Raw genomic sequence first — 12,260 nt, 5'->3', positions numbered from 1 at the left:
CCCTGCTCGTGAGCCACCTGCACAAACACATTGCTGGTGGTGTACAGTGGTTCTCTGAGTGCTGCCTCTCTGCAGCCCACAGGATGGAGCATCACCCTGCAGCCACCTCAATGCCACAAACCAGCCCACCGCTTGTGGCACATGCTGGCAGCTACTATTAGATCCCCTACTGAAATGGAAATCTGACTGCAGTATGCAATTACATTACATATAAGCAAGCAATTATCTGTGATGATTACTAAAGAGTTGTTTAAATGGCTCGTTTCTTGTCTTTCCAGATATCATAACTTCCTCAGTGTCTCTAACTGTGCTGCTCAATACAGACAAGTAGATGGCACAAAGAGAGGGCCCCAACTTAAGACATTTGCCAGTTTCCTGCAGTACGTTGGCATAACTAAATGTGAAATAAAAGAACAAAAACAGGAAGCAAATTACATAACTTATCCCCAAAAGACATTATATAATTCATCTAATCGCTTGAAAAGAGCTTATGATCAATCTGCTCCTGGAGTTGATTTTGGCAATCACAGCTGATCTCACAGTGGAGCACTCTTGAACACTGCATTTTGACACATCTCATGTTTCTTGAAAAGCAGACGTTGGTGTTTCACCATCCTTGCTAGGAAGCACGTGTGTTTGACAGCCTTGTGAATTAGGCAGACATCCACTGTTAATAACCTCAGCACAACCCGAACAGCAATACAGAAAGAGTCTAAATGACCCTGGATTCCACATCTGACTTTCACATTTTCATATGCTGCTAGAAAAAAATTGCAAATGCCAGCAATCTAAATTGAGATCAGAGTAATTGTGTTTTTCAGAGTGACAGATGGGTAAATGAACGTAATCACTAAAGCAAGCCCAAGTAAGAAAGCATTACACTATGGAAACAATCCACTCAGCAAAGTAATAAAATGATCAGCATTTATCTCTGCCTGTAATGAAATTGGAAAAAACAAACTTTTGAAATGCAAGAACATTTTAAAGAATGAGAAACCTTGCAACTTCTTACTCAATTACAGTGCTTTCTCCCCACTTTACTATGTTATTCCATGGAAAGGAGAGAACATTTCGGAGATAAGCAGGCACAGTTTATCCAGATGTCATGCATTTTCTTCCCCTCTTCAATATCTACTGAAATTCGGTGGCTGGCACTTTTCCTCCATTGCTCCATAAGGAACATGCTCCCCCTAGAACTGACTTTCTTTTTGCATTGTGGCCACCTGAGCCACTAAGTCTTTTTTCCATGTTGTCCTGTCTTTCTGCCTTAGCTGCTTTCATGTGTTTTTTGAAAGACAGCTATTAAATAGAGGATAATATTAATTATACGTAGAAAAGACTCAAGATCATTGCTCTAATTACTTTACACATTAACATGTGTTTCAGTAAATGGAGCAGGACCATACTGAAACCCTGATGCAAATCCTACATTGTAGAACTGCTTACATCTTGGCTGGAGTTTCCTTAGCCCTGCTTTGCATTTATTCCCCTGAAATGTCTCAGTTCATCATTTCACAGTCTTCGCATGCTCCCTGTGAATAAAGCTGTTTATCTGGTAAAAAAATTTGACACAAGAGGCAAAGAAAAGGAGATATTCCCCACTTCATTTGATTTCCAATACTCATGCAGCAAGACCTCCAATTTTGTTTTTTATAGGCAAATATGGAGGGGATGTATCAGCCATTCAGGCGGTCCTGATGCTTGTGCTGCTCCCTCCCAGCAGCTCCATCACATCTTCTCCCTGCTCCTCAGAGCTTTCTCTGTTGCTCTGCCTCTTCCAGCACTAAAAAAAATCAGTCCCAGTTCTCAAAATCTTTTCTGAAAGCAGCTGTAAAAACTGTTCCTCCTCCAAGAGGAAGACTACCACAACCACCTGTATCCAATGGTGGTTGCACAGCTGTGCTCCCCCTGCTGCAGAATGTCTAGATCTTGGAAGAGATGTGAAATAAAACTATTCTTACTGTATCTTCCAGGAATTCTTGCCTAAAGACATCAGTCTTTTCACTCCTCTTGATTTCATCCAAGTTAGAAAAAATACTCAATAATAAGGTAATTCTTACCTTGGTTGGCTTATTGAAAAGGCAGGCCCCACCTCCGCTGTTCAAAAATTCGTGATACTCTTCAATATCACACTTGGAGAACTTGCTTGGAAGATAATACCTACAAAGAAATCAGGTGCTTTTTATAGTACATTTTCTTTCTTCAAAATCAGAGGAGGACAAGTATAATACACTTTAGAAAAGCTGCTCAAAATACACCATTCAGAATCAGAGTGAAGATATTTGCTTGCAACATTCTTTAAATTTTAAATCATTTTAGTAAATGACAAACATCTTTCAACAATTACACAGAGCTCACGTAAAGTGAGAAGACAAAAAGTTTCCATTAAGTTATTTTATGCCAGATATCATAAATCCTAACAGTCAATGTGTGGTCCTCACAGACATGACCAGTTCCACTAAAGGGTCTGTTTCAGAAATACAATTATTTCTTCCACATTCATCCTGCAGTAGACAACAGCTGCCTTTCTCACACGTGGTCCTTTTAAAGATTGCTCATAGTTCATTCCTCTCTTAGATGAAATTGTTCTCTTGGCCCACTGCATTTTTATACAATAGTGTTACACCATTTTAAAATGTGCTTCTAGCAAACATCAACTAACATTTCAGCTTCCCTCTCTCTTGTGCCCCATGGAATGAATTTCATTTGAGTACTGATTGCCAATCTGAGTTGCACTTAATACCAGTGTGAGCTTTAACCAATGCAAAGAGACTTTCAATGGCTCCTTTCCACAGGGAAAGAGTTCTTCCCAAAGTGACTTAAGTGATCATTACCTTTAGGTCCTTAGTCATGAAAGTACCTATGCTTCAAACAGATTTTGGAGTCTTAGGGGATTTTTGGTATCAGTTCACCATTAGATAAAACAAAATATTAGCAGAAGTACTTCATAAAATAATCCTGCGTTGCCAGGAATGATAGTCTGCAAAACATAACTGTTCCTTACTGTCTCTAGTGTTTATGATTTAGATTTAAAGACTGCAGAGAATGTGGAATTTGCAATGTTCAATAATAAGGTATGAGTGCATATATATGTTATATGCCTAATTATTTTAAAGGTTCAGACTTCAAATAAAGAATTTAAAGACGATTAGATAAGGAAGCATTTTTTTAGGAGAATCAAGTATGTCTCCCCATATTGAATTTCTTTTATACTGAAAATCAGAAAAATCTTACCTAGCTTGCTTTTAGGTAGACAAAGTGAAAAAAAGGCACACATTGATATTTCCAGTGTTTTGAATGAAATATGCTTTACATTGTTCAAAACAGTTCTTGCCACAAAGCAATTGTGAAAATTTGCAAGTCAGATCAAAATTCTTTTAAAAATTTGGAGTACCATTTCATAATAGACTCTAGTTTAATTTATATGCATAAAGACAGGTCTGTAATATGGAGAATTAAATTCTGAATACACGCACTAAGAAGCATCATCAATTTCGGCTAACAGCAGAAATTTGCAAATTCAGGAGTCCTTACATAAAATCTCTTCAGTGATTATTTTATGTGAGCACAAGCATATTAAACCTCCCATGGGAGCAGTTCTTCCAGTGTTACCATACAAACCGTAGGATGAAAAATGAAAGACTGCGGTAGAAGTACTAAAAATGAGACATGGGCAAGAAATTTGAGCACAGTATTTTAGGAATTTTGATGTGTCTTTGTTTGTTTCTACAACTCAGCAGCAAACTCACAGAAGAAAAGAAGTGAAACATGGTTCTGCTTCTTTGCAGAACCTGGCTTGGCTGTTGAGCTTCTGAGCACTGCGAGTGAAACCGGTGGTTACTAAAAATCCTTATATCCTCTCATTAAGTTACTTATTCACAGATTTATAAGTGCCTATTCTAAGTATATTTTGTAGGTAATAGTTTGCTTTCTGAAAAATAACAATTCACAGAAAATACTCCACTGAAATGCAAAAGGCAAACTTTTTCATGCTTTTTCTTTATGTCATTGTATGCAGGACATGACCTCCCTCCAGCGAATGTCTTACCCTGTGTCTCCCATTATGCATCCAGACCAGGTGTCCTCACACTTACACTCACCTGACAACAAAGTAAAATTTACATCTTGAGTCTTGCGAGTCCAAAATACATTTATCACAAAAATCACATTGGAATCAATCAGTTTTAAATATAAATTGGAAAGAATCACTTGCTTTTCTATTGCACACCTTAATTTAAGTGTGTCAGTGCACACTGAGCCTTCTTTCAAAATCTATGCATGACTCTTTGCAATCTTGCACCTTGAAAACATCCTCTGTTTTTTTTTCCCTCCCTTATGTGAAGTCAGAGGAAACTGCAGTGGGAGCCTCCAGCACTTGCATATCACAAGTCAACTCTGCCGCCTTCTCCCATGTCATGATATTTGATCCCCAAATTTTCAGTGCAAATAAAAGAATCAGTAGGATCCAGCAGCTCTACTATTTTCCCGCTTTCCTTACAGCAGTTTAATAATATGCAGCTAGAAAATGAATACTGGATATGTAAGCAGCACAGAGCATGCTATGTGTTGGAGTACTTTTCAAAATAAAATTATGTGTACTGCAATAACCTTTGCATGCAGATGTACCTCTGCATTCTGTACTGTCTTTACAATGTCTGAAAACAAAATCCGTGAAAACAATTATGTTAGTCAACATAGTAATTATGTTTTTAAATGTAAGGCTTTCAGAGCAATGAATTATAATGTGGCATTTAAAAAAGCACGGTACTAATATTACTTAGTGAAAGCAGGGAGGAAGAGGCGCTTGTGGGGATCTAGGATTGCTGAATTAAAGCACTGCAGGTTAACAGGGGCTACTAAGAAACTGGAACACAAGGTTACAGATAGTAGACAAATGGTAGCAGCAGAGTGGTAAATGCAGGACACTTGGGTAATACAGAAGAGGAATTCATTTCAGGCAAGCAAGGAAAGAGATACGTCGTCAAATCCATCCTGTGTAACAGGACTGAGGGGGCTAATCATCATCCCTGGATCTAATAACGTCTGTCTCTCTACCTCCGCGCTGCAGCATAGCAGCCATTCAGTTTGTGGGTGTTACATCAATCTCCCTGAAATGAATGGTGATACACACCGTTACAATTTATTTTTAACAAAATGATGGCACCAGTGCTACCAGCAATTAGGGCAGGGGGAAATCATGGCATTTAAGTAGAGGAAAACCAATGGTAGTGTCTCCTCATTCTATTACAAGAAAAGTAATAGTTTTCCAACATTGTAAGAAATGTTACAAAAGAACATATCAGAGAGAGGCTGGTAAGATTCTCCACTTGTTAAGATTTTCTCTTGAGACAAGGTGAAAAAGCTTACAAACTTACCACTTATTAGCTTTCTTCTGTCTGAGAAAATGCCAATATTTTGGGCCAATGTCTGTGCCAGGGTAACTGCCATTAAGTCAGGCTTTCCAAACTGAAAGACATAAGTAAGGTAGGAAGAATAATCAGTTAGGTACACGTATCTCCCTCCATACTCAGCACTGCTGAGGCTGCACTTCAAGTACTGTGTTCAGTTTTGGGCTCCTCACTACAAGAAAGACACTGAGGCCCTGGAGCATGTCCAGACAGAGAAGGGCAAGAAAGCCCAAGAGGGGTCTGGAGCACAAGTCTTATGAGGAGCAGCTGAGAGACCTGGGATTGCTCAGTCTGGAGAAGAGGAGGCTCAGGGGTGACCTTATTGCTCTCTACAACTTCCTGAAAGGAGATTGTGGCAAGCTTGGCGTTGGCCTCTTGTCCTAGGTAACTAGCATTAGGACAAGAGGTAATGGCCTTAGGTTGCGCCAGGGGAGGCTCAGGTTTGATGTTAGGAAAATTTTCTTCTCAGAAAGAGTGCCAATGCATTGGCACAGGTTACTCAGGGAAGTGGTGGAATCACCATCCCAAAGGTATTCAAGAAACATGCATATGTGGCACTGAGGGACATGGTTTAGTGAGCCTGGTGGTGATGAGCTGACAATTGGACTTAGGTGATCTTAGTGGTCATTTTCAACCTTAATGAGTCTATGATTCTATAATCTCAGACACAGCCAAAGCTTTTTTTTATTTAAAGGCAATAAAAGGCAAAATGAGATTCATAATGTTAAAATAATTACTACAGAGGAAATAGAAAATGAAGAAGTGAGGAAGACTGAACGCTGGCTTACAAATAAGTTAAGAAAGTCTGCTTCTTTCTTGCCACCGTAGTCACAAGTATGAATGACAGAATATTGAAAAAACTACCAGAAAGTGTATTTGAGCCCATGTCCAACTTTATTCATGTACTGTTCTTCATTAAGACATCCCTTCCACAGAGCAGCACTAAGGCTCTGCATCAGCAAAGCAGCAGCAAGATATTTTGAGGAACTGCACTGATAAATTCCCCGCAGACAAATTTCCACCACTTTTCACCCATCCCAGTACCCACACCTACCTCATTCACACCTCCGCCTTTAAGCAAGGAGCAGATTCCACCAGTGTGAGCTACACCACTTCGACTGCTCTGAAATCGACTCCCCCTTTGACAAAAAGGAAAAAGAAAAGAAAGTTTACCCTGCTCATCCCACAAGTTTTGCACTTACCTATCCTAGTATTTATCTTATTTTCAAATGAGAAACCAGCAAATGCCGGGTCCCATCACTATGTTGAAAATCTATGCAAAAATAAAATGGGAATAACAGATAAACACTCACAAATCTCACATGACAGACTGTCCCCAGAAAAGTTTTACCATCTTCCCTCCTCATTCTCAGATTACCTAATATAAGAAAGCATAAGACAAGACTTTCTATCTCACCATACTTTTGTTCGTACTTAGAAGGCAGTGAGGTACTGGCAGTGCGACCCACAGAAGCTCTGGGTGCTCCATCCATGGAGGTGCTCAAAGTTGGGTTGAATGGGACCTTGGGCAGCCTGAGCTGGTGGGGGGCAGCCCTGTCCATGGCAGGGGGTGAGCACTGGGTGGGCTTTGAGGTCTCTTCCATCCCAAACCGTTTTATGATCAGTCATACTTTAGCAAGTGGTTTTCAAAGTCCACACTTTGACACTGTTTTGGTACATGCTACACAGTGCAAGAGAGGCCACTGTGCTTCCAGTGCCTGGGGGCCTGGGAAAAAGACACACATCCAGTTCAGCAATGTGGATGGGGCAAAAATGAAAGGGAGGTGCCTTGTGGCTCCCTGATGAACTCAGAACTCCCCAGAACTGCAGCTGATCTCATCCAGGTGGCAGCTGCACTGTAAGCCTAAATTTAATGATGCCTTTGACATTGACCAAATCAGTATGAATGACTGCCAGTTACTGAAGACAAAAGATGCTCTGCACCACTTTAGAAGTAGTGATCCAACCAAGCCAATGCACACTGGTTTTCTCAAAGGAAAACAGAAAAACAACATGAAGCAGAACAGAATGGGCTAACCGTGCTGAAAGTGGAAGCTGATTTTTAACTGGTGTGCTGCCAGAGCAGCCACCTTGCCCTCCCCACTCAGTCATGTTTTACTCAGGGACACAATTTTAGAATTTTTAAGTAATCTATGAATACAATATCTTGAACACCAGCAAAACATGGTGTTACAGGTAGCACTGGAAATAGTATTACAGTGTTAGCCAGTGTCCCAATCACAGGGAGAAAGAGGACTTAGCCAGTCCACAAACATTCGAGAGAACGTCTTCCCCAGAGACCATACAGTTTCACCAGAAAAGAAATAAGAAAGATGTGGGGGGAAAAAAAATGATTCCCACTTTACAGGTGAAAAACTGAGACACTGAGAAACTAAAATGTGCAAGCAACACTTTCAGATCTAACTTCATGTAGGAAAGCAATGACAGTAATTAAGCATGTGCAAAAACCTCTGAGAGGCTGGATACTGGGGCTGTGCATCCTGGCTCCCAACTGTAAAAGTGAGGAGTTACAGCTAAATTTGTTCATATAGCTTCCTATCCCTCAGCAGAGAGGGATAAGGGCTCCAACAGAACAATTTACCTGGCCTGTCCCCTGGGGATAAAAATCCTATCAAGAATGTCTCCGCTATTTTTTAGATATATTTTGTTATATCAATCCTATTATCAAAGTAATTTAGAGGCTCAGAGATAATAAAATTCGTCCCAGCTTATTATTCTTACAGCGTATGTCTTTCTGGAGGACAAACTGTTCTGAGGATCCAATGCTCCTTTCAGTAATCCTGCAGCATGCAGGTCATTCAACACAGCAAAGCAGACCAGAGCGCTTCTTAAGCAGGAGAACTCATGGGTTTTAAAGCCAATGTTCTGCTTTTGCACAGTTCAACAGTGCTGTCTGTGCTCTACTACTAAAGAAGTGAACCTACAAGGTGGAACCATGCATCACCCTCCAGGCAGCTGCACCCACAGAGCAGGTAATTGCACAGGACAGCCAGGAATTAATTACAGTGCATGCATCTCAGGCTTAACATGTTAAAACTAAAAGGGGAGCAAGACCTCTGGTTGCACTGGCAGGCAGATTGTGCACTGTTTTAACTTCTTCCCACCTCCCCTCAGAAATGTTATTTTCTGAATTATTGTGGGTTACACACACAACAGAAAGGAGACGCGTCAGGCACTCGTGATAAGCAACCCCCAAGGAAAGGAAAAAAAACAGTAAGAAAACGTCACACGAGATTACGTACGAAAAAAGGTGAACTGCGTCACTTTTCTCTCTGATAAAATCCCTCCTATATTTCATAAACTCACGCAGGGTCACCAAGGGGTTTTCAGATATGGTGAACTTGTTATCAGTAGCCCAGGTTTCCATGGCAACCAATACTATCCTGGTGTTAAGCTGTTCCTTATATATCTAGTACATTAACAGAACGAACAAATAGATTATGTCAAGGAGAATGAAGGTGAGGTTTACCCCTTCTTTGTAACAGGTTTCATTCTTACATGACAAATATTCAGCTTGTTCTAAAACACTTCAGGTTCCCCCAAGTGCTTTTGTCTCCCTTAAAAGCAACACACAAACATGAAAATAAAGTAATATCTAGATTTTAGGCCCAATTTTTCTATCCTCTCTTAACCCACAAAAAGATCCCTCTGAGGTCCTGCTCAGGCAGAGGCTCAGGGAACAGAGGTGAGGTTTTTGACAAAATGCTATGGAAGCTTTTCAAACAATTCAAAGATTTGGGGTTAATGGGCCTCTTATATTGTCCAGCTCACCTCAGGGACACGAGATCTGAGACACTCTTAGACCAAAAAAAACCCTTTGTTTTCACTGCTATTCACCTCTACAGGCATATTTAACCTCTCACTGTAGGCCTTCCCTTCAGTGTTGGGCGTTAATACTTCACAGTTCAAGAGTGGGAACTACATTTTTCTTTCTTCTGGTAATGCTTCTCCAGAATGACATGTAAGAGCCAGCAGCTTATCCTACTTAGTATCAAAAATAAAATCCACATAATCCATTTGTATGTCCCTATTCTAACTCATTACTCAAATGGTTTTCTTTTTTCTCTCTTTTTTAGAGAAATTTTAGTATATTCTAATTCAGACGATTTTTTCAGTTTCATGTAGACAACATATGAGCTTGTGTTAAAAACTATCATATCTAAGATTCTCTTTAAACCTCAAACTCCGGGGACCTATCTGATTAAAGGATATTTAAATGCTTGCAGCCACAAAAAAATCTCTAACGCTTTATGTTATTCAAAGGCTGACATGGCTGACTTCAGTTCTAGATGAAAATCGGTGATCTTTGCATTTGTTGTTATTAGGTACACCATGAAATAACAGCTCCTGATTTATTGGAAGGAGAATCATATGATGATCTCATGCGTAAAAGAACATTCAGCCAAGTGATACTTACTAAATCTGCCATGTTCACAACTGACTTAGCATAGCTGTTTGTGTGGCCAACTGATAAGCGGTGCTTTTTACACTGCAAAACAAACACAGATAAATTACAAGTATAGATTTAGAAAAACAAGCTCCTTTTCCAAAAAAAAACCCCACAAAGTAAAAAGTAACTCTACCAACAGCAGAGCCTCTGTGTATGGTTTGGTCTCCTGTGCTGAATGCTACAAATGACAGTAAAAAGCTGCTCGGAAATGCACATTATTGATACATTTCACAACAACTGTTGTAAGGAAAGCACTCTAAGATCTTCAGTGGAAAAAAATGCTATAGGAGCAGGAGCCCATTGTTAATCTCTTCATTAGCTTTCTGCAATATTAAAGGAAATTTCCAAATGCCGGTACAGAAATTAGCAACAAAACATCTATAACTGAGATTTCTTTAGAGGTGTTACCGCAACTGTGCTTGCATCTGTGCTTCGATCTAATACGTTTCCTACTTTTTTCCAATACTTCTCTCCCTTAGACTAGCTTCTGGTTTTCTTCATTTATAATATCACATTGCAAAATGACTCAAATCACTTTAGCAATTGGATTGCAAGGGCATCTTCACTGAAATATGTACCACAGTGTGAGAAAGATGACCTTTAACACTGAAGATACTTTTTCAGGTACTCCTGTCTGCAGAAACACAGACATAAATGAGCACCATGAGTATGAAGGTCACAAGTATCTTAGAAGAATTCAGGACTTAAAGGCAAAGGTTTTCAGAAATATTTGACCATCTTGTGTCCCAAGATGCTTGATTTTGGAGGGAACATTTTCTGGAAGTTGGGATGTTTTAGTGCGTACAAAGTGTCAGGCAGCTGGCTGGTGGGAAAGGAAAGTTTATGAGCAGGAATGGAGGAAAAAAAATACCCCCAAATGAGGAAGTTTCACTTACTAAAATAACAGAGGAACAAGACTGCAAAGCTAAAAATGGTATAAAGGATGAAATGGATATGGCAAGAAACAAATGGAGGGGTCTCCCTGGACCTGGCAGCTGCTGGTTGAGTCCACATGGAGTGCCACACCTACTGCACGCACAAAGGATGTGCAAAACACATCTATGCTCCATAGGGTAAGGGATGAGCCCAGAGCACACCTCCTCTTCATGGAAGGAAAAAATGAAACAAACACATCTTCAAGAAATACCCTGTCCGTATTTGAAGACTACAAGAGATGAAGAGCTCGTTGTTTCTTTTGCTATGCCTTTTATTAATTAATAATGAATTTCACTGACATAAATCTGTGTCTTTTACCACTTCAATAAGCCTTGCTTTTCTTCAATACACTAAGCTTTCTTATGCCTCTTTCCACTACATTAGAGAGCCCATTTATGTTTTTCCCCAAGAAAGTACTCAAGCTTAACAAAATACATTTCTCTAAATTTATTTGGATGTATCAAAAAAGTCTAGTCAATACTAGTCTTCCAATTGTCAGCAGCAGCTGCACAAAGTCAATGATTACATTACTGATCGCTGAGCTGCAATGAAGACAAATGATGAAGAAAGTCTGAAAGAAAGCCATCAGCTTAAGCCCTATTGTCATTAACTACCTTTGGATGCAAAGCTTTAATTTATGATGCTTTCTCTGATATGCAGGCCTGCTTGCATTCTTGGTGAAATCACCTTCAGACACATCTCCATCAATGGCATAACCTCTTTACTTAAAGACACGGTGCATTTATTCTGACCATATGTTATTCCTTATCCTTTATCACTTATAGGAAAATTAAGACAATTTTATTCTACTGATAAACATAAGATATTGAAGTATGCCAGTCTTACCATTAGATGATCATTTACAATCATTAACTCAATGTATTTTGTTTCTTCTTCAATTTTACGTGGAATCTGACGAACCTAATGAGAAAATATAACCATAAAAGAGCCTAATGATGACAGAGTACAAAGAAAGTACAACTGATAACTAGAAACAGCTTCAGCAAACAAGCTTCTCACACATACTTTTTTAATTGTCTTAATTCTGCTTTTAGATTTTGACGATACTCCTTGTGCTTAATTATGTCACAGTAAAAAATTCTTAGATGTACCCTATGAAGACAATTGTAGGTTTACATGTTTGTCAATTTTGTCTGGATTTGCAGTAAAAATGAATAAATGTATATACTGTGTAACTGGTTGGGATATTTTGTGGAGGGTGAAAAGGAATGGACAGGATTTTTTTTCAAATATATAGTCCTCATATTTCACCTCCTCTGGAACATTTGTTTGAGCTTAAACAATGAAATCAAGTATTTTAATCCAACTAATTCCAAGTTTAGGCTTCTTAAAGACAATTCTCAGTGAGACCCACGAATATAAACTTTCTTTTTCACTGAGAAAGTAATCCTTCCTAAGCTTTTTTACAAAAAAATCTCTGTATT

The 12,260-nt window shown here is 39.3% G+C and overlaps 1 protein-coding gene across 15 annotated transcripts in view; it reads right to left on the bottom strand.

Annotated features, from left to right (window-relative positions):
* Positions 1 to 12,260, bottom strand: part of ADAM22 (ADAM metallopeptidase domain 22) — a 130,894-nt gene that overhangs the window by 37,305 nt on the left and 81,329 nt on the right. For all 15 annotated transcript variants that reach the window (XM_025148403.3, XM_025148405.3, XM_025148406.3 and 12 more), the window contains 7 exons: positions 11,662 to 11,736; positions 9,847 to 9,918; positions 8,672 to 8,838; positions 6,463 to 6,547; positions 5,376 to 5,466; positions 4,049 to 4,100; positions 2,061 to 2,160 (listed from right to left, as the gene is read on the bottom strand). In XM_025148403.3, coding sequence (XP_025004171.1) covers positions 2,061 to 2,160; positions 4,049 to 4,100; positions 5,376 to 5,466; positions 6,463 to 6,547; positions 8,672 to 8,838; positions 9,847 to 9,918; positions 11,662 to 11,736 — 642 coding nt within the window. The remainder of the gene's footprint in view (positions 1 to 2,060; positions 2,161 to 4,048; positions 4,101 to 5,375; positions 5,467 to 6,462; positions 6,548 to 8,671; positions 8,839 to 9,846; positions 9,919 to 11,661; positions 11,737 to 12,260) is intronic.

The sequence above is a fragment of the Gallus gallus genome, chromosome 2, assembly GCF_016699485.2.
Source record: "Gallus gallus isolate bGalGal1 chromosome 2, bGalGal1.mat.broiler.GRCg7b, whole genome shotgun sequence".
Taxonomy (NCBI): Eukaryota; Metazoa; Chordata; class Aves; order Galliformes; family Phasianidae; genus Gallus; species Gallus gallus.
This window is presented reverse-complemented; position numbering and strand designations above follow the sequence as displayed.